The sequence below is a fragment of the Ursus americanus genome, chromosome 5 (assembly GCF_024610735.1).
Source record: "Ursus americanus isolate L20-20 chromosome 5, mUrsAme1.1.p, whole genome shotgun sequence".
Lineage (NCBI taxonomy): Eukaryota > Metazoa > Chordata > Mammalia > Carnivora > Ursidae > Ursus > Ursus americanus.
In genome coordinates this window covers 31,594,280-31,616,844 of record NC_142131.1, presented here as the reverse complement: position 1 = coordinate 31,616,844, position 22,565 = coordinate 31,594,280, and the positions used below count along the sequence as shown (strand labels likewise).

Sequence of the window (22,565 nt, the reverse complement as noted above, 5' to 3'; positions counted from 1 at the left end):
TTCTTATATGCTGATAGTAAAGCAGCAGAAATTAAGAAAACAATTCCATTTTCAACTGCACCAAAAACAATTAAATACCTTGGAATAAACTTAACCAAAGACGTGAAAGACCTCTACTCTAAAAACAATAAAACGGTGATGAAACAAAGTCAATACGACACAAAGAAATGGAAAGACATTCCATGCTTAAGAATATTGTTAAAATGTCCAAACCACCTAAAGCGATTTATATATTTAATGCAACTCCTATCAAAATAACAGCATTTTTCACAGAACTAGAATAATTCTAAAATTTGTATGTACCCACAAAAGACCCTAAATAGCCAAATCAATCTTGAAAAAGAAAAACAAAATTGGAGGTATCACACAATTCCAGATTTTTTTTTTAAAGATTTTATTTATTTATTTGAGAGAGTGAGTGAGAGAGCACGAGCAGGGGGACGGGCAGTGGGATGCGGAGAGGGAGAAGCAGATTTCCTGCTGAGCAGGGAGCCCAATGCAGGGCTTGAACCCTGGACTCCAGGATCATGACTTAAGCCAAAGGAAGACGCTTTACTGACTGAGCCACCCAGGTTCTCCCAGGTTTCAAGTTATATTACAAAGCTGCAGTAATAAAAAAGTATGGTACTTGGATAAAAATAGACACACGATGGAATAGAACACAAAACCCAGAAATAAACCCACAATATATGGTCACTTAGTATTCAACAAAGGAGAAATGAACATCCAATGGGAAAAAGTCTTCAATGAATGGTGTTGGGAAAACTGGACAACCACATGCAAAGAAGGAAACGGGACCACTTTCTATCACCATACACAAAAATAATCTCAAATGGAATAAAGACCTACATGTGAGACCTGAAACCACAAAAATCCTAGAATAGAACACAGGAGCGAATTTCTTTAACATCAGTTTAGCAATATCCTTCTAGATATGTCTTCTGAGGAAAGGGAAATAAAAGCAATAATAAAGTATTAGGACTACATTGAAATAAAAAGTTTCTGTGCAGCCAAGAAAACAACAAAACTAAAAGACAACCTGCTGAATGGGAGAACATATTTGCAAATGATATATCCAATAAAGGGTTAGTATCCAAAATATATATAAGAACTAATACAACTCAACATCCAAAAAACAAATAATCCAATTAAAAGATGGGCAGAAGACGTGAACAGACATTTCTCCAAAGAAGACATGCAGATGGCCAACAGACACATAAAAAGATGCTCAAAATCACTCTTCATCAGGGAAATGCAAATCACAACCACAGTGGGCTATCGCCTCACACCTATCAGAATAGTTAAATTCAAAAACACGAGAAGTAAGTGTTGGCAAAGATGTGGGGAAAAAGGAACACTCCTACAATGTGGTGGAAATGCAAACTGGTGCAGCCACTCTAGAAAACAGTAGGGAGGGTCTTTAGAAAGCTAAAAATAGAACTACCCTAACAACAGGGTAATCAAACTACTGGGTATTTACCCCAAAAATACAAAAACACTAACTGAAAGGGATACCTGTACCCCTATGTTTACTGCAGCATTATTTATAACAGTCTATGGAAGCAGCCCAAGTGTCCATCGATAGATGAATGGATAAAGATGTGGTGTACACACATACACATACACACACACACACACACACACACACACACACACACACCGTGAAATATTACTGAGCCATAAAAAATAATAAAATCTTGACCTTTGCAACAACATGGATAGAGCTCAAGTGTTCGGGACCTGGGTGGCTCAGTTGGTTAAGCATGCAACTCTTGATCTAAGCTCAGGTCTTGATCTCAGGGTCCTGAGTTCAAGCCCCAAGTGGGGCTCCGTGCTGGGCATGGAGCCTACTTTAAAAAAATTAAATTAAAGGGGCGCCTGGGTAGCGCAGTCGTTAAAGCGTCTGCCTTCGGCTCAGGGCGTGATCCCGGCGTTATGGGATCGAGTCCCACATCGGGCTCCTCCGCTATGAGCCTGCTTCTTCCTTTCCCACTCCCCCTGCTGTGTTCCCTCTCTCGCTGGCTGTCTCTCTATCACATAAATAAATAAAATCTTTAAAAAAAAAAATAAAAAAATAAAATAAAATTTAAAAAAAGGCCAAAAAAACCCAGACTCCTAACTATAAAGAACAAACTGATGGTTAACAGAGGGGAGGTGGGTGAAAGGATAGGGGAAATAGGAGATTAGGATAAAGAGTACACCTATCATGATGAAAAACTGAAGAAAAAACAAAAACAGAGATACCGGCACCCGCAAATTCACTGCAGCATTAATAACAGCCAAGATACGCAAGCAATCTAAGAGTCCATCTATAGATGAATGGATAAAGAAGATGTGAAAAACACACACACACGAATACTACTCAGCCACAAAGAATTATGAGATCTTGCCACCTGAACAACACAGATGGAGGTAGAGGGTAGCAAGCTAAGTGGAATATGAAACAAACAAAAAGCAGCAGCAGACCCATAAATACAATGAGAGCTGATGGTTGCCAGAGGGAAGGAAGATGGGGGATGGGCATATGGGTAAAGGGAACTGGGAGACTTCTAGTTACGGAATGAATAAGTGACAATGATGAAAGGTACAGCATATAGAATACAGTTGATGGCATTATAATAGTGTTGTACGATGTCAGATGGTAGCTACACTCATGGTGAGCACAGTATAATGTATAGAGTTGTCACAGAAACAGAGTTGTAGAGACAAACCTTGAGGACATGTGGCTATTAAATAAGCCACAAAAGGACAAATACTCTATGATCCCACTTACATGGGGTATCAAATTCATAGAAAGAGAAAATGGAATGGTAGTTTCCAAAAGCTGGGCAGAGGGGAAAAATGTGGAGTTATTATTAATGGGTTTAGTTTGGGTTATGCAAGATAAAAAAGTTCCAAAGATTGGTTGCCAACAGTATAAATACATATAACACTAATTAAATGTGCACTTAGAGATGGTTAATATGGTAAATGTAACATTATGTGTTTTTTACCACAATTTAAAAAAAGGTAACCTGAACGTTGCTTGTGCCACCTCATCTGGACCCCTGCTTCGGGGATACAAACTGGGGATGTGAGGGAAGAATTAAGACCGTATTTGTGTCATAACAGAGGAAGCCTAATAATGCTCCATGCTTTGCTGTTATAGCCCCATTTACATAGCAGTAATTCTATGAGAAACACATATATTCATACATTTTGGAAACTATCATCATGAATATTCTAATCCTGGGTGTTCTTTTCCTCTATAAATACTATGTTAAATCTCAACCAATTTCAAGGGTCTAGAGAAACGGCTGTCAATATAATGCATTTCAAAATTTTTGTGGAGCTTTTGAAAAAGATACTCATTTCCACTTCTGGTAATAGGGACCTCATGACCCTGAAATCTCAAATTTCAAAACAAATTATTTTACCAGAAGTAAAGAAAGGCACTTCATAATGATAAAAAGAAGTAGATTCATCAGAGAAACACAACAATCATAAATGTGTACGAGATAAATACAGACTTTCAAAATATATGACACAAAAATACAGACACCCAGGCCACACTACATACTTGCTGAATCTTAGTTTCCAGAGTAGAGCTAAGGCACTGTCATTTAAAAACCAAATAAACAAAAAAACTACATGGGGATTCAAATGTGCATAACCGGTCAAGAACCACAGTTTCTGACATATTATAATTAAAAAATAAAAACTTAGGTAAATACTACTACTACTGTGGGTTGGATTAACAAAATCCTTTCTTCTTCTGCAAGAGAATTTGACCTTTGGTTAACTTTCTTGGTTCTTTTCTTCTAGAAGCCAGAGAACACAAGTATGTCAACTATTTGCTAGGCAAAATATCATATAGGAAAAACAGTTTGTGACTGGTAAGCTACGTCTGAACTGGGAAGAGCTTTATGTGAACTGTAAATACCTGATGGAGATACACAGCTTTAGGCTTCCCTGAGTGGGATATGGCATGTCCTTTGTGGTAAACCTGGAAGATAGCCCACGGAACTATAACAAGAGGTTACCATTCCTAAGGGACATGGGGATTGTAAGTCAGGGTGGCTCCTGTGAATCTTGTTAAACTATCACTTTTGGGTAGCCAAAGAAGATAGCTCCCAGAAGCTATGTGGACTGCTTTAAATGCAGAAACAAACACCTATTGCTGGTGTGCTGGGAAGCTATGGTTCTTTCCTAATAGCCTTCTGGGTAGACCAGGGTGAATTGCGGCCCAAGACAGTCCTGTGAATCTGAATGTTTAGTTGAACCTAAGAAGACTCTTTAGTGGGTGTTGCAACTACCTTATCTTTGTGTTGTGGCTTAGACATCAGTGCTTCCATGCCATACTCAAGATCTCTAGGTTGACTTCTTAAAATATTTTCCAGTGATGCTTTTTGCTAATGGGGGGTTGGGGAGAGGAGGAATCCATTCTAACCTCCCAGTGATCTTGTGTATCCAGAGTAGTACAATATTCTTTCTGTGGTGGTAGTTTTGCCTGCATCAATATGAGCCATAATTCCAATATTACGGATCCTGTTTAAAACGTAGGAAAAAAAAAAAAAAGCATGTATTACAAGACAGACATTAATAAAAATGTAAAACCAAAATATGTATGCTATGCAAATTTCAAAGCTGGTTAGTATTTCAATAATTTTTATAATGGTATAAGAACTAGGAAAACAGAAAACATATCCCTACCACATTATTCTGACAAAATAGCTAACAAAAGAGTGAACTATAATCTTATGAATCTTGTACTTATTTCTATGTGCTGTTGCTACATTAAAAACATTTAGTATTGAATTCAGGAAAAAACCACTTTTAAGATACATGCCAATATCTATTTATACTTAACTAGGGCAAAATACTAAATTAACAATGCTAAATTAAGCCCGTGAAAGAAACTCTTAACTTTTTACAGCAATATATGGAAAAGAGTATATCAGTGATAGTACTCACTTAGCTATGGGAGGACTGATGACGGAACGAAGGGATTTGATATCATTTCCAACTAAACCTAATGGAAAGAGGGTTACAATTTAAAAGTTTAAGAAATTTCCCTTTAATCTGCAAATCAAAAAAGTTAAAGTAATTTTAAGCAAATACTATAATTCCAATTAAAGTAAAATCCAAGCTAAATAAAACTCTCATGTACCTAAAAATAATTTTCCTGCAATCTGTAAAGAAAAGCCAGCAGATAACGTAAGATAAATTTTTTTTGTTTTTAAAAAATTTTATTTATTTATTTATTTGACAAAGAAAGCACAAGTAGGCAGAGCAGCAAGCAGAGGGAGAGGAAGAAGCAGGCTCCCCACTGAGCAGAGAGCCCAATGCAGAACACGATCCCAGGACCCCGGGATCATGAACTGAGCCGAAGGCAGGCGCTCAACTGACTAAGCCACCCAGGTGCCCCTAAGATAAAGTTTTGAAACAACAATTTCTAGATCATAACCTCAGAAAAATATAAATTTACCCCAGTCTTTGCCACTTTCTATAATTCTGTAATAGACATAATACACAGAATTGTAGAATTAGAATGTTCATAACAATCTCATGGCCACAGCATTTAAATAAAAGAAATATAAAATGCACAGTCCTGTAAACCTGCATTGTCAAGGCTTGAAGAGTGAAGAGTTATCCTCATATCAGGTAATGAATTTTGGTACAATTTGAAATGTATCTTCCCTCCATAATCCCAAGCACAAAGTACCTTTAAAGATGGCCTAGGAGGTATTACTGAACAGGATACATAACAATCTAATACTTCTAAAAGGCCAAGTAGTATTTCTGGAATACCAAAAGCCCATAATAATTTACTCCATGCTTACAATGTATTTTATTAATATTAAAGCAAAAATGCAGTTACATTTATAATTCTAATCTATACCTTCCTACTATTTAAATGAGTTTTGCAAAATTTCTCTAACAAATTAAGAACAGTTCTATTGTATTTTGAAAACCTGATGGCAGTTTTAAGACTTATAGATGATCTGTATGGCTACAGATAAATCTGCATGACAAAATATAGAAACAGATACAAATCAATAATACAGGGCATTAAATTCACATTTAATTACATTACAAGTCACACAACCAATCAGTATGTTTACTCCATGATTCTCACATGACAAGATGGTAATGCGAACAGCCACATAATGAAACTAGTTTCAAAGAGTCTCCCATATGCTTGCTTACTTCAAACACAGGAAGAACATTCAGAATTCATCAGTTCTTCAAGCATCAAGTTTTCTTTAAGATTTTATTTATTTATTTGACAGAGAGAGCACAAGCAGGGGGAGCAGGAGGCAGAGAGAGGGGGAGAAGCAGGCTCCCCGCTGAGCAAGGAGCCCAACACGGGCTCAAACCCAGGACCCTGGGATCAAGACCTGGGCTGAAAGCAGATGCTCAACCAAGACACCCAGGTGCTCCAAGCATCAAGCTTTTAATAGCCATTTTACCTAACGCAAACTATCCCAGATAAACATTTAACCAACTACTCTTAAGGATCTTCAAAATAAATTATTTTAGCAAACCTCTACTGACAGAAAATACTTTTGTATAAAAACCAGAAACGGACTAGAAAAACAGTACTTACAGCAAAAGCACTCTATAAGTAGAAAACCCTCTAAACTTCTGAGCCAGCTACTAAAGCCAGCAATCCTCTTTGTTTAGCTCATTTAGCCAGCCAGCAGATGAGGAGTGCAGGCCTACTGGTTCTCCCTCCCGGCATCTATCAGAATACTTTCAACTCCTAACAATCTCAAGGAAAGGGCCAACAAGTAAAACGAACCCACTATTTTCAAAATGGAGACCCTTAATAAAGGAATGTTTGCCAATGACAGAAAGCAAACAAGCAGTTTCAGTAAAATGACAAGAATAAAAATTTGTACCTGGCAGAGAACTGTAGCTTCTTCCAAGAGGCACACGTGGCTTTAATCTTTTTAAATATGCTCTTATTTTAGAGCAGCACATATTCTAGCAAGGAGAAAAAGAAACCTGATATGAATTTTATTTTAGCATGACTTATTAGAATACTTTGAGCATCATAACTATGCTTTGTCGAAACTACTTTGAATCTCCTTAAAATAGTCCCCATTAACTTCAGCTCCTTTTAAAAAGTGACAACCCAAAATTATACTATAGGAAAAAACAAAAATAAAACTAACACTGACATGCTGTTTTGAGCTGATCTTAGAAGATGGTTCTCTAAGACCTGCAGCATTAGCAACAGAGGGAACACAAATTCTCTGGACCTACTCCAGACAAGAGAATGAGAAACTCTGGGGAGAGGCAAACAATCTGTGGGTTGTTGTTTTTTTGTTTTTAACTGATGTATAATTAACATAGTGTTATATTAGTTTCAAGTGTATTGAACAAGCTGTGGTTCAACAAGCCCTCCAGGTGATTCTTTTTTTTTTTTTTAAGATTTATTTGAGAGAGAGAGAGCCGCTCATAAGGGGGGGGGGGTACAAGGGGGAGGGAGAGAGAGTCCTAAGCAGACTGCACTAAGCGCAGAGCCTGGTGTAGGGTTCAATCTCACAACCCTGAGATCAGGACCTGAGCTGAAACCAAGAGTCCAAAGCTCAACCAACTCTGTCACCCAGGTGCCCCAAGCTCCAGGTGATTCTGATAGCTATAGTTTGAAAATCCAAACCTGAACCTGAAGTGTCCAGAGAGCCAGAAAAGTTAAATAAGGTCTCTCAAACTGGTTACTCCTCGATTCTCCTCTACAGGTGCTAAGAGCTGGTAGGGGTCATGGAACTCAGAATTTATAAGTGGCTACACATTAGAATCACCTGGAAAACTTTAAAAACATCTGAGGGGAAGGATGTTGGGAGAACCAGGACTGGCATTCTTAAAAATTCCTCAGGTATCTTCTCCTAGTGTTTCCACACAGAAGTTGACTATTCCCCATCCCAATCTATCTCAGACCACTAGATATATATTTAATGACTACCAATACATTTAGAATTGTTAAACTTAGTGTATGTAATAATTATGGGCTGCCACAATCTGCCTTTTACGATATCATGGAATGCATGCCTATGTCTTCTATATTCCCTGTGCATTAGTTACCAAGTTTTTGGCAATAAAACACTATTATCCTAAGAAAATATTTCAAGAGTAGAGACTCAAAACTTTAAATTTCCACTGCATAATGACCAGGGCAACACAGTAGCTACCTGTCACAGGTGTGCAGTCTGAAAGCATCAGCAATGAAAACACCAAAGAAAACCTGTGTAACTTCTTGGGGCGTTAATGACCTCAAAATGGAATATACAAATGGATAGTCCTTAAAATACTGCACAGGGAATTTTAAAGTAGTAAAATGCATTTCAGACTACTGATAAAGCCTGCTGCTTCTGGTTACAGTTTCTCCCCCATTCCCTATTAAGAAAAACTGATGAAGATAAAAATATACTAGTTTAAGTAAAGTAACTGAAGCTGAAGTACATTTAATTTTACAAGAAAAGCTTACATTAACGTGCAGGATGGGTATTTTCTTATGATTTACTCCAAACTTCCTCAAGTTGGAAAACATGTCAACCCTCTAAACTGTTATTCTCTGAAAAAGAAATACACAAAATTTTAAAACTAAGTTTATGTACTATATACCAGTAAGACATATGTAAAGTAAGGCAGATGTTATATATGGTAAAAATGTATTACATTTTAAAAGTAGGTACAGCATTTTTAGCTATCAAAAAAACTCAATGCATCATTCAAAAATGAAAATTCTGACAACATGTGAGAAATATGGTTCTCAAGCTAAAATGTTCTTTATTTTTTCAACATGCTTTAATTCTTCAAGATACGAACATACTGTAGAAAAAGACTGAGATTACAAAAATATATTGCAGCAATTACAATGTATTTATATGATTATATAGAATTTAGTATAGAAAGGTAAGCATCTACATGTTAACTTGGTGATTTCTCATTGGTAGTGTAACTTATTGGTTTACCTGTATATTGATTTTTCTAAATAAATATGTAAAAAAACACACAAAAGCAAGTCCTCTTCTGTGATTATAAAAACCAAGTATCTTTGGTTTAAAAACATTTACTGAATATGAACTATGTTTCAAGTACACTATCAAAGCTATGAGAAGTTCATGGAAGCACTGAGACTAGGTAGGGAGCAGAAAGCAGGGAGACATTGGGTGCCATGTTATAGAAGAAACCATGTCAAAACTCATCACTTTGGGGCACCTGGCTGCCTCACTTGATGGAGTATGCAACTCTTGATCTCAGGGTTTTAAGTTTGAACTCCACATTGGGTATGGAGATTACTTAAAAAATTAGATCTTTTTAAAAACTCCTTATTTTTCCTCCTAATCTGTTCCTTTCTGTGTTTTAAAACAGCCACATTCACTAACTCTCATTTATCATTATTATTTTTTTTAGAGAGAGCACGGGGGTCCTGGGGGGAGGGGGCGGAGGCAGAATCTGATGCGGTCCCCACGTACAGTGTGCAATCTGATGCAGGGCTTGATCTCACAACCCTGAGATCATGACCTAAGCCAAAATCAAGAGCAGACTGATTTACCAACTGAGCCACCCAGGCACGCCTCACTAACTCTCATTTAGGAAGTCATCAAATCCTTGTGATTTTATTTCCTAAATTTATCTTGAATCCATTCCCTCTTCTTCGCTTCGAGTGCCAAAGCTCAGGACGTTTGCAATATCATGCATGTCAGATCCACTCTAAAACAGAACGACAGATTTTAGCAGAACAAAATACAAAAAAACTCACTAATAGGGTTTTATTCCACGTTGCAACTAAGAAACTACTTGTCAACAATTGCTGGAGAGGATGTGGAGAAAGGGGATCCCTCCTACACTGTTGGTGGGAATGCAAGTTGGTACAGCCACTTTGGAAAACAGTGTGGAGGTCCCTTAAAAAGTTAAAAATTGGGCTACCCTATGACCCAGCATTGCACTACTGGGTATTTACCCCAAAGATACAGACGTAGTGAAGAGAAGGGCCACATGCACCCCAATGTCCATAGCAGCATTGTCCACAATAGCCAAATCGTGGAAGGAACCGAGATGCCCTTCAACAGATGACTGGATTGAGAAGTTGTGGTCCATATATACAATGGAATATTACTCAGCTATCAGAAAGAACGAGTTCTCAACATTTGCTGCAACATGGACGGCAATGGAGGAGATGATGCTAAGTGAAATAAGTCAAGCAGAGAAAAACAATTATCATATGATTTCTCTCATCTATGGAACATAAGAACTAGGATGATCAGTAGGGGAAGAAAGGGATAAAGAAAGGGGGGGTAATCAGAAGGGGGAATAAAACATGAGAGACTATGGACTATGAGAAACAAACTGAGGGCCTCAGAGGGGAGGGGGGTGGGGGAATGGGATAGACCGATGATGGGTAGTAAGGAGGGCACATATTGCATGGTGCACTGGGTGTTATACGCAACTAATGAATCATCGAACTTTACATCAGAAACCAGGGATGTACTACATGGTGACTAACATAATAAAAAAAAATTAAAAAAAAAAAAAAAAAAAGAAAGAAACTACTACTTGTCAAAGCCTGGTAGAGCATCTAAGGTCATCCACAATTTTCTGTAAAGACTATTAAAATACTCGATACCTTTCCCAACCACCTGTATGACCTACGTGTATAAGGCTGGATATTCTTCAGATAGTTCAATCAAAAAAAAAATCATACATACATACTAACAAATACAGAAGGTGATAGATGCCAGCTGTTTTCTCTTATGCCCAACATTAAAGAGACTTGCAAAATTGTAAGGCAAGGTAAAACAGTCCTCAAACTTATTTTGTTTTGTAAAATAAAAGGTATTTCTCATAAAACTATATTACTTACATTAAGATTTAGTGTATTTATTAAGTTTAAGTGAATTACTAAAATATTTTGAAGTTTTCATTTCTAATAGTTGAATATGAATTATAACCTGCATAAACAAAACTCTTTGGAGCTCTAAATCATTTTTAAGAGTGTGAAGCGTTATTATAGACTAAATTTGGAAAACTTATTACAAACCCTGTTTCCCCCAGTGAATGCCCATGATTAATTTAGGTTATAGAAAGGAAAAAAAAATGGTTTACTAAATATTAGAAAAACTAGCCAACAGAATCCATCTTGTATATATTAATGGTTAAGAGGTTAAATTTTTTTACTTTAAAATGTGAATTTGAGGAAAATTAAGTAAATAATAACACAGGTGACATTCAGATATGACCAGTCTTAAAAAGTAGCACTCAAATCACTCAAGTGGGAGATACTGCTTTAATCCATTATTTACACATATCCTTCAAATAAAGAACTTCCTCTCAACACTTACCTTCTCAAAAACATTTAAAGGTTCTTAATACAACAAAATCTGTTCCCAACTATCTTCATGACTTGTACTCTCCTATTCCCTACTCTATACCAGGGAGCTCTAGCCAAAATTCCCCAGAAACATCATACTTTGGCACCTTCCCACTTTTGTATGTAATGTTGCCACTGCCTGAAAGCAATCCTAAAATCCCCAAGACTCCATTCTTGGTCAATTTCCATTTGATCTTCATGCCCCAACTTGAAAGCTTTTCCTAATTTCCTAGAAAGTTTTAATACTATCTTTCCTATGTTTCCATAACACTTGGAACTTGTATTTACTCATGACAAATACGGTAGTCACAAGCTCTCTCCATTCTGTGAGCTCTCCAAAAGGAGGGATCTTCTAACAACACGGCCCAGCACAATGCTTCATTTTTTGACCTATTAAGTTGATTAGGATCCTCCAGTGATGGAGGATTTTCTTCCTTCCCATGGATCAATGATTTTCAACAAAAATGGTTACCTACTACAGGTGCTATCAAGTGAGTTATTCTGTAAGGCCCAAACCTCCTTCAGGCCTGGAGAATAAGGTGTTCCACTGAATGTTGTAACACCTAATGGTACAAGCGCAACAATGAGGAAGAAAAATGGGTAAATACCCATTCTACATTACTGGCAACAAGTTACACCACCAATAAACAAAAAGAACCCATGTTTTTTTTGTTGTTGTTGTTTTTTTAATCAGCAGAGTATCATGCCTGTAAGGCCTAATATACAAAAAGAGAAATCATGGGGGTGCCTGGGTGGCTGAGTTGGTTAAGCATCTGCCCTCAGTTCAGGTGATAACCTAAGGGTCCTGGGATCAAGCCCTTCATTGGGCTCCCTGCTCAGCGGGCAGTCAGCTTCTCCCTCTTCCTCTGCCCCTCCTCCTGCTCAGGCTCTCACTCACTCTCTTGTCTCTCAAATAAATAAAATCTTAAAAAAAAAAAGAAAGAGAGAGACAAATCATGGACCACTAAAGAACAATCACAGGGTACCTGGGTGGCTTAGTCAGTTAGGCATCTGCCTTCAGGATCCCAGGGTCCTGGGATTAACCACCCACGTTAGGCTCTCTGCTCAGCAGGAAGCCTACTTCTCCCTATGCCTGCCATTCCCCCTGCTTGTTCTCTCATTCTCTGTCAAATAAATAAAATCTTTTTAAAAAAAAAAACATAAAATACATCAGTATACAAGCAAAATTGAAGGGGATGCTACTGAGAATCAAGTAATATACGAAAAGAGATCCTAAAGCATCAAGTTGTTCTGTGTTTGCAGGTGGTAGGTGTTAACATACTTAGTAATTTCTCCCAAATTAGAAACTTCATTTCACATTTGTGTTATATCCAGTGTTTTTAAGAAAAATATCACATACGAATTAGGCCAATATGTTTTTATTAACGTCAATCCCTAATATCATCTTTGATTTTTTTCTATGTTCAATAGATCATCTCATGCTATCAATCTAAACACTTGTTTTTACTACAAAATTTATTTCTAAAACAAACCATCTGAGGTTATGTGAATTTTATCTAAATTTTAAAAATCAGTTCTAGCCTTTAACTCTCATACAAGAAAAAAGTTTACCAAGTTAACTTTTACTTGCTAAAAAACAGCCTAAGTAGTTAAAGAAACTTTTAAATTTAGGTCAACTGTACTGATAAAGCACTTTCCAATTTCCTTATTCCTTTAACATTTACTGGAGCAACACGAGAAGTTGGTTACTAGAAATTTAAAATGAGTAGCACGTGATCCCCAACCTCGAAAAAAATGTTAGCTTTAAAAATTCTAGCCTGTCTCCTGCATATTACAATAGCAAACATTTCAATCATAATACTTTTTACAAAGCTCTTACTATACCTGTTCCTCTTTTTTTAACATAAATAAGCTTGACTTTTTAACCATACACAATCAACTTATAAAGCAGCTCTCACATCCTCCTGACTTCTCACTTATAATCTCACCTACAGCAATAAATACTATCTAAAGTTTCATCCAATCAGAGAAACTCATTTTCATGCTTCTGACTGCCAAAATGCAAAAAGTGTGTATCTACTATATCCTTTTGGTAGATTAAACAAAGAAGTGATGCTATCCAACTTGGCTACTGCCGGGTATATAGAAAGTAAATTTTTCTAAGAAAGTTTTGCTGACATTGATCTGCTTAGGTCATTTTTAGCCTGCGATCACAGCTGAAAGTAAGAACAAATGATAAACAACATAGCCAACCACTTTGCCTCCTCTATTTTACACAAATCAAAATGTGACCACTACTTAACCTTTAAGAACTTATTTACTTTCTATTCCTGGTTCAGAAGGCAAAAAGGGCATGAGTGGTTTTGAGAAATCATAGATGAAAAAACGTACTGATGAGTTCACAACTTAAACCTACTAAAAATTTCCGTAAGCTGAAAGAACCACAACAGGAAACAATAAGGATAAATCTCACAATGTTAAGCAAAAGAAACCAACACAAAAGAGTTCATACTGTATGCTTCCAATTATATAAAGTATAAAACGGGAAAAACTAATCCATTCTGTTACAAGTCAGGATAGTATTTACACTTGGGAGTGGCTGAGACTGGAAAGAGGCTTAAGGAAGGCTTCTGGGGTGCAGGTTAATGTAATTTCTTGATTCAGGTGGGGCTTACTGAGTGTGGTCAGAGTTTGAAAACCCACTGAAGCATCTATCTACAGCATGCGTTGTTTGCGTGTAACTTACACTTCAATAGAAAGTCTTTAAAACTTCCCATAAACTTCTCATTATAATAGAAATGTCAAGTGGGCAAAGACCTGAGTAGTTTGCAGAAGACTTGCTGGAGTCCCAAGTCTTCTGTGATCTTGGATAAATCGCTTAGAATCGCTGAACCTTTCTTTCCATTTATCACATTACCGGATCAGTATGAGAATTAAATTCATTTACTCAAGAAGAATTTGTTATTATGTCTACCACTGCCTCCTGGTAAATGGGAGAAAAGTAGTGAACAAAAGACATCCTCGCACTCATACTGTCTCTATCCTGGTCACTAGATACATAACAGAAGGAATAAATAAAATACTTAGCATCTCCTACGGTGACATGTGCTGTAGAGAAGAATTAGCCACGAAAGGGAACTGGGCAGTAATTGTAAGCAAAGTCACTTAAGCAAGTGACATTTAAATGACATTTGAGCAAAGACGTCAAGTAGGTGTAGGAAGCAAAACCTGGGGGAAGCGTAGTCTAGGAAGAGAAATTACGTAATTTATTGCACCTGAGAATGCTGGGTAGAATTAGGGTTTTAAAGAAAATAAATCAGATTAGAAGATGGAGCCTTGAAAAACCTCAAATCCCAAACCCACCTTAGTGCCTCAACTCCATGAACTAAGACTTAGGAAGATGATTAAGGCCTTCTGGAAGCCCTTTCGTCCTCCCTTGTGGCTGGCTGTTGCCTTCCTAAAGGGGGCACAGTGCCCAGGGCGCCGCACAGTCGTAGGCACGCGGGAGTCGCACCCCGCGCGCGGTCCGGTATTCACCTGGCACTAGGTCACATACTGGAGGCCGGCTTTTCCCCGCCGGGTGTTGAACGCCGCAGGTGCAGGCTGCGCCAAAGTCCGCAAAAGGCTCGCGTCACGACACACTACCTCAACGAACGCCCGGGTAACTCCAGAGCCGAACTCAGATCTTCCTCGCCCACCTCCTCCGGCCGCCGCACGTCGCCACTTCCGGCGGTGCAACACTCAAATGCCGCCTGCTAGCAACTTCCGCCCGCTAGCAACTTCCGCCCTTCCGGCTAAACGTGAAGAACGGAGGCCCGGAACCGATGTGTCGCGGTTCCTCCCGAGTCGGTCGTTTTAGTACTCTTTCCGGTCGCGGCTTGCGTGGAGTTAGCTCGCGGGTCTGGGAGACCCGAAAATTGAGACCTTCTTCGTGCCCCGGCAGCTGCACCTGGCGGCTCTTCGGCCGTCACCATGGTGAGGAGGTAGTTTGGGGGCACTCGCATCGAAGGGCTTCAGAGTTGGTGGGGCCTGGGGGCCCTGGGGCTGGAGGCGAGGGGTGGTAGGCGGAAGGGAGGTACTGCTGAAGGGAATGATGGTGGACTCCGTTGAGTGGGGAAAAAAATGCATTTGGTGGACGCAGATTGGGGTATTTGCCAGAGGACAAGCTTTAGAACGAGATAGGTTTCACTCCGTTAAATTCCGGGCTTCCCCACGTGTTGTATGTTGTCAGTGCCAGAGCCTAGCGATAACCCTATTCTGTAGGCATTAATTCCACTGCCACTTCGTTTTATTGCTGAGGAAAATGAAGGCAGGCCCGGCCACGGCCAAGCAGCTAATGAATTGCAGAGCCAGGCTTAAAGCACAGATCTGAGTGCCACATCCGTTCTCTTTCTGCTATGTCTCTTAATTTGTTTCTCTGCAAGGTAGCGTTCCACATGCCTTCCCCATGATTTCTGCGAAGTTTATTGTGCTAGCAGTTGAAAACACACCTTAGATACATAGTACCTGGTTGATTGTTATTTGGCATTATTCTCTGTGCTGGAGTTGACTTTGCATCATTTTATTTTTGCAGTCTTGAAATACAATTGGACTGTGGCCACATAAGTAAAGCAAAAGTGGCATATAAAATAAAAACAGGCACTTAAAAAGCAAAAAGGGATCCCATACATCGCTGGTGAAATACAAAATAGTACAGCCATTTGTGAAAAGTTTGGCATGTGGCTACACAAAAGACTTCTGTGCCAGTGTTTATTTGCTAAAAATGGGAAGCAACCCAAATATCCACGAACCAGTCAAAGGATGAGTGAATATCCGTACACGGAATACTACTTGGCAATAACAAGGATTGAAGTACTGACACATGTTTACAACATGGGGCACTCTCAAAAGCCTTAAGTTAAAGAAGCTAGACACAAAAGGCTACATACGGTAGATACTATAAGCTTCTTCACAGTGAAAAAGGTAAAACTAGAGTGATAGATAACAGATTGGAGGTAGAAAAAAGAGGATTGTCTTCAAAGCAATACAAGGGAATTTTCAAAGGTGATGGAAATATTCTCTATCCTGATTGCAGTGGTTACAAAGCTGTGTAGTTGGTCAAAATGTAAAACTACACCTACACTTAAAAAGGGCACATTTCTTTATAAATTGTACTTCAATAAAACTTAGACTTCTTTAATAAAAAGTATGAATAATGATGAAGAGGTTATTGAAAAACAGATTACTGATGTTCAGGAAAAAAGAGAGATCCTGGAATGAGGTCATCCTTTTTGTGGTCCAGTGGATTTTGGACAATGAACAAGCAACTTTCACTGAGATTATTACAGATGTAAATCCTGATGCCTCATACCATTAAGGATCAAAATGTATTTAACTCATATCATGTAAAGAGGTTTAATATCACAAGAGTTATTTCAGCAAGTGAACATTTGGATGACATAAGGCCTTCTGTACTTTATATGGTACTCAGTACGTTTTTTAGCACAATTCTGTCAATAATTTTTAAAATTAACTTTTCTTGCATTATAGCCACAAAATGAATATATTGAGTTACACCGGAAGCGCTATGGCTATCGTTTGGATTACCATGAGAAAAAAAGAAAGAAAGAAGGTCGAGAGGCTCATGAACGTTCAAAGAAGGCAAAAAAGATGATTGGTCTGAAAGCTAAGCTCTACCATAAACAGCGCCATGCTGAGAAAATACAAATGAAAAAGACGTAAGTGATGAGTTCTTCATTGTAACAAGTTATCTTTTGAGTGATAATTTTTAAAACTGATAATCTTGAATCTTCTTCTTTCTTGGTAGTATCAAGATGCATGAAAAGAGAAACACCAAACAAAAGAATGATGAAAAGACTCCACAAGGAGCAGTACCTGCGTATCTACTAGACAGAGAGGGACAGTCCCGAGCTAAAGTACTTTCCAATATGATTAAACAAAAACGAAAAGAGAAAGCGGTAAGAAATAAAAATTGAAGTCTTTATTTCTTTTTGTTCAGGAAAATTAATACTAGTCTTTTTCTTCAGTTTAATTGGAAATATGAAGTCCAGCTACTATTCCCATTATTTAGATATCAAACTCTTTGTAAAGTTCATTTTGTATTAAATATTAACTAATGAAACATTTATTTTCTCACCATGAGAAGATGTTAGCAATTTAACATTTAACAGGTTTTTACAAAGTTATTAGAATACTACCCATCTTTAGTATAAAAAAAGTACCTAAAATGGTAGGTAGTAAGGCCTAAATCTCAAATTCAGTATTTTAACAGCTTCCTATACTTGACACCTCCTAATGCTGTGGTCTTGTGGAGAAAGATAGAACTGCTTGTTTTTGCCGCCCTGTATTGCTAAAATTTGTTAAAAAGTATGATAGTGGAAAACCTTCTGATTTTTTTTTAATACTACTGGATTACGCTTGGTGTCAAATTAGGTTAAAGCCTGCTAAAAACAGAAAAAGACATAGATACTATTTTTTAACATCTGTGGATAAATTGATAGAAATCCAGATAGCAACAGAAATGTCCAGTCTCCAAATTTGATTTTAAAAAACACACTGCTTGGGGTGCCTGGGTGGCTCAGTCAGTTAAGCGTCTGCCTTAGGCTCAGGTCATGATCCCAGAAGGGATCGAGCTCCACATCAGGCTCCCTGCTCAGCAGGAAGTCTGCTTCTCCTCCTTCTCCCCAATTGCTCTGTCTCTCTCAAATAAATAAAATCTTAAAAAAAAAAAAAAAAAAAACGAACCACACTGCTTATATTTTGGTGTATACTATTTAAAATTAGAATGGTTTAACTTGAGCACCCAAAGAAATTTTAGAGGTTGTCTACTAACCCCTTCTCATTTTACAGATAAAAAGACTGACGTCCAGAAGGTTGTAAATCATTCTTCATGGTCATCATCTATGGAGTGGTAGAATTGCTTCCAGAATCTGTCTTAATAATAAATCACATTCTTTCTACTACATTGTACTGCTTCAGTTTTTCATAGAATTTTCATTCTGCAGAGGTTCAAAATATGTGACGATGATTTTGTCCTAATAGTAATCTAAAAGTCCACTCGAGGTAGATACAGAGTAAATTAAGAGGTGGAGACAGTCTTCCACTTTTACAGTATTCACTATTTAGTAGTAAGCACATACGCTGTTACCAGAAATCATTGCCTTATTAGAGGTGGCATTTTTCATCCATAATAAGGCGTCGAGATTTATAGCTTAAGCAAACCATTTTACTTATTTATTTAAGATTTTGTTTGACAGCACAAGCAAGGGGAGGGGTAGACAGGGAGAAGCAGGCTCCCCACTAAGCAGGGAGCCTTACGTGGGGCTAGATCCCAGGACCCCAGGATCATGACCTGAGCCACCCAAGCACCTGTAAACCATTTTATTTAATGTATCCATGATAAAAACTTAATTCCAATTAATTTGGGGCTTTTAAGGAGACAGTGCAGACTTCTAGAAAACATTGGAGCCAAAATCTTGTTGGTTTAGGAAAAAAGTGAATCCACTACTTTGTACAACTAAAACATACTTAATTTTTTATTCTCATTGCCTTTTACCAACATTATAAATTTTAACTGTGGTCTGTTTTTAGGGAAAATGGGAAGTTCCTTTACCCAAAGTTCGTGCCCAGGGAGAAACAGAAGTATTAAAAGTTATTCGAACAGGAAAGAGAAAGAAGAAAGCATGGAAGAGGATGGTCACTAAAGTCTGCTTTGTTGGAGACGGCTTTACTCGAAAACCACCTAAATATGAAAGATTCATTAGGCCAATGGTAAGTCCCTTGCAAGAGTGGGATGGATTAAATACTAGTTGCTGTGTTAAATTAGATAAAGTACAATTTCCTAAAATTCCTAAAATTGGTATGAAAAGAGATCGAAAGATATTTTTAGGCTTTTTTTTTTTTTTTTTTAAAGTTATTGATAGGGATGGCTTAGCCGTTTTCCACTACTGTCAAGAATCTTGTCTTTGGTTCATAAGAGATAGGTGAAAAATAATTCTTACTACAGACCGTGTCAGTGAATTCTGATTTTAAATATGTCATATTAGAATCTTTGTTTTCCACGTGAAGTCATCTTATTCAACAAGCAACCTATATGCCTGACACTTGTTCTCTTTGAGAACAGTTAGAAAATTTGAGTAGCAGTTTTTTCAAGAAGCAATTCTTATTTAGTAAGAAAATTATCTTAAAGCTTTTGAAAACATTCAGTTATGTAGTCATTGAAAAAAGAATTTAAGATAAAAGTGGAACTTTAATTTCTGTAGACAACCGTGATGGTCAAAACCGTTCTCCTCCCCTTTCCCAAATGTTACTGAACATTTGGTTGACCCGTCAGCAACTCAGGTTGGGGGTGCCCACCCCCTGCACAGCCCCAAAATCCACATACAACTTTTGACTACCCAAAAACTAAACTAATAGCCTGTTGTTGCCTGGAAGCCTTACTGATAACATGAACAGTCAATTTATACATATTTTGTATGTTATGTGTATTATATATTATATTCTTAAAGCGAGAGAAAAGAAAATGTTAAGGAAATCCTAAAAGAAAATAAACTACTCTATTGAAGAAATCTGCATGTAAGTGGACCTGTGCAGGTCAAACCTGTGTTAAAGGATCAGCTATATATTTTTTGCAGAATCCCTTGAAACAGACTGAATTGCTCTCCTCACTGGAAATCCATCCTGCTTAGAAAAACAATCAGAGGAGAGTTGGCAGTGTTACCCTAGCTCTCAACCTGAATAATTTTTAATGGATTAAAATGTTGTCAAGCAGCCTGTTTCTGTAAATAAAGTTCTGTTGGAACACAGCCATGCCCTTTCATTTACATATTGTCTGTGGCTGTTTTTTCCTGCAGACTTTGAGGAGTTGTAGGAGAGACAGTATGGCCTGCAAAACTTAAGTGTTCACTGTCCATTTATAGAACCTTCACCCATCCCTGGATTGTATTATGGACTCCCTTGTTTTGATTTCATATTCATAATCTTCTAAATACAGTTTGGTAACTATCAGTTCTATAGCGAGAGATATCAGTTCTGTAGCGAGAGAATATACTAATCATGCTGTTCTAGGCTTTCTGTAGGTTGGCAGATAAATCTCATTGTGCATTAGTCAGATGGCATTCCCGGCTGTGTAAGTTTATTACAGAATTCATTAATAAGAACTTTAGTATCGCTCTGTCCCCATACAGGCAAAAATCAAATTTAAGAGATTGTAGAGTGTTGTGGCTTCTGAAGTGCTACACCCCAAAAGGCCCTATCTAGGTGATGAGTGACTCCAGTCTGTGTAACAGACCTCTCCGAGCTTTCTTCAGTCTTTGACTAGTATTATCAATGAAAAGCTAACAGTCCACCCTCCCTCTTCATCATGTAAAACAGCTGAGGTCTACAGGGACTTGGAATCAGGAATTAAGTTTAATTCCATCCACACACCATTCAACCCGGGAACAAATCATTTCACCTGCCAATCTTTATAATCATTCAGAAAAAATGGGAGAGGAACTGTAAGGTTATCATGCTTAAATAAGCTGTTTGTGCGCTCCATCATAGTGCCTGGCATGCAGCAAGTCCTCAGGAAATGGTAGATAACAGGAAAATCTGAGTATGATGCTAGGTAACACTCCATGCTAAAAACAGCAGGAGTATGTGTTTGGGGTTTTCCCCCCACGTATTTATCAGGTTTTTAGTCTGTAGAATTAGAAGTATTTAATTTGATGCCTTAAGATTTGACATTATTCATCCATGGGGTTTTTTGATTTAGAAGACAATTGGAAAAGCAAAAAGGATCATTGCTCGTTATTAACATTTTAGACTCATAACATTTTTGTGTTTGACTTACTAGGGCTTACGTTTCAAAAAGGCCCATGTAACACATCCTGAATTGAAAGCCACCTTTTGCCTGCCAATACTTGGTGTCAAAAAGAATCCTTCATCCCCACTATATACAACTTTGGGTGTTATTACCAAAGGTACTGTAATTGAGGTGAACGTGAGTGAGTTGGGCCTTGTGACACAAGGAGGCAAAGTTATTTGGGGTAAGTAAAATTTTTGAATATGGGACTGCTGCTGCTACACAATTCTAAAACTGAAATTTGCAAGTTGATAGAAAGTACACAGCAAATTTTAATGCACAGGAGCTAGATTAAGTTAAAATGGTGTCATCAGATTTAAATCTTTAGGAAGAATAGTTTTTGTAGACAAAGTAGTTGTGAATGTGATTCTTTTTACCTTAGATTATTGCTTTCAATTATATGAAGTGTACTATATTGTTAGAATTTAGGACTGCTTTAAAAGGAGGGAAGCAGATAGAAAGTTACGGTTATAACCAATATATATTGAAAGAAAATACAGTAAATTAACCATAGCAGAGGAAGGAAGACATACCAAACACATAGCCACACTATTTCAGTAGTAATTAAAAATAAAATGTGTAATGCAGCAATTTTAATTCTTCTTCCCTCATTTTCTTAGTTTTCTGCTTTTAGTGTCCAGGTATTTCTAAACTTCAGTGTTCTCTGAAATTGAAGAATACATTCTTAACTTCTTGACTGAGTCTTCATATGAGTTATTGACTCATACTTCATATTGGCTGACCTCAATATTAAGACAGATTAAATTAATTTGAAAATTAAAACTTGTTGCATATTTTACTAAGAAAGGTCTGTGCAAAAGCAACAGTGCTCAGGTCAATCCACAAAGGCTTGTTAATACAACCTACTAACAGAATGGAGCTGACCACCATTTGTAAAAAGTATAAAAATATATAAAAATTGTTTCCAGAATTCATTTGATTTTGAATGATTTGTAAAATCTCACTGATCCTGTCATTTTTTTTTCTTAAAAATGGTGATTAGAAATACTTTGGGCAAAGTTAATTTTTATCAGCATTAACATCTCTCCTTTTCCCATTTTGTTTTCCTCAGGAAAATATGCCCAGGTTACCAACAATCCTGAAAATGATGGATGCATAAATGCAGTCCTGCTGGTTTGACAGCAGTTTCAGACAAGTAATTCCTTATATTACTGAAGAGTACATACCAATCAGGAAGACCACCATTACTGTGATGGTTCTGAATACTACCAACCAGCCTTACCTATCTGCAGTCATCAAGAGAAGTATTTATTCTATTCTGAAAAACATTAAAATAGACATTTATTAAAATAAATGGTCTTTTATTTTTGAGTCTTTTTAGCATTTGGATGTTCATAAATTTGAGTAATTTTAAAAAACAATTATAGAAGTATCTTGGTC

At 37.4% G+C, this 22,565-nt stretch overlaps 2 protein-coding genes across 13 annotated transcripts in view; one reads left to right on the top strand and one right to left on the bottom strand.

Moving 5' to 3' along the window:
- GFM2 (GTP dependent ribosome recycling factor mitochondrial 2) overlaps nucleotides 1–15,057 on the bottom strand; it is a 69,425-nt gene extending 54,368 nt beyond the window's left edge. For 4 of the 12 annotated variants that reach the window (XM_087862066.1, XM_087862068.1, XM_087862069.1 and 1 more), the window contains exons 1-6: nucleotides 14,858–15,057; nucleotides 8,474–8,560; nucleotides 6,885–6,969; nucleotides 4,954–5,011; nucleotides 4,430–4,527; nucleotides 3,015–3,065 (exon numbers count right to left, since the gene is read on the bottom strand). In XM_087862066.1, coding sequence (XP_087718192.1) covers nucleotides 3,015–3,065; nucleotides 4,430–4,527; nucleotides 4,954–5,011; nucleotides 6,885–6,969; nucleotides 8,474–8,536 — 355 coding nt within the window. In that variant the 5' untranslated portion in view covers nucleotides 8,537–8,560; nucleotides 14,858–15,057. Of the gene's footprint in view, nucleotides 1–3,014; nucleotides 3,066–4,295; nucleotides 4,528–4,953; nucleotides 5,012–6,884; nucleotides 6,970–8,473; nucleotides 8,561–14,683 lie in introns of those variants that run through there. The other 8 variants (XM_087862075.1, XM_045809740.2, XM_087862067.1 and 5 more) reach the window with 7 other exon arrangements.
- A 79-nt stretch (nucleotides 15,058–15,136) lies between these two features.
- On the top strand, nucleotides 15,137–22,479 carry NSA2 (NSA2 ribosome biogenesis factor). The gene is made up of 6 exons (XM_045809833.2): nucleotides 15,137–15,295; nucleotides 16,850–17,037; nucleotides 17,127–17,277; nucleotides 18,911–19,090; nucleotides 21,156–21,348; nucleotides 22,237–22,479. The coding sequence occupies exons 1-6, from the start codon at nucleotides 15,293–15,295 to the stop codon at nucleotides 22,302–22,304; spliced, it is 783 nt and encodes a 260-aa protein (XP_045665789.1). The 5' UTR covers nucleotides 15,137–15,292; the 3' UTR covers nucleotides 22,305–22,479.
- The last annotated feature ends 86 nt before the right edge of the window (nucleotides 22,480–22,565 follow it).

What these genes read in the sequence shown, in the direction of transcription:
- NSA2 (XM_045809833.2), top strand. An exon ending in AAAATACAAATGAAAAAGAC is followed by an intron (nt 17,038 to 17,126) that starts GTAAGTGATGAG and finishes CTTTCTTGGTAG; the next exon opens with TATCAAGATGCATGAAAAGA. An exon ending in AAAAACGAAAAGAGAAAGCG is followed by an intron (nt 17,278 to 18,910) that starts GTAAGAAATAAA and finishes GTCTGTTTTTAG; the next exon opens with GGAAAATGGGAAGTTCCTTT.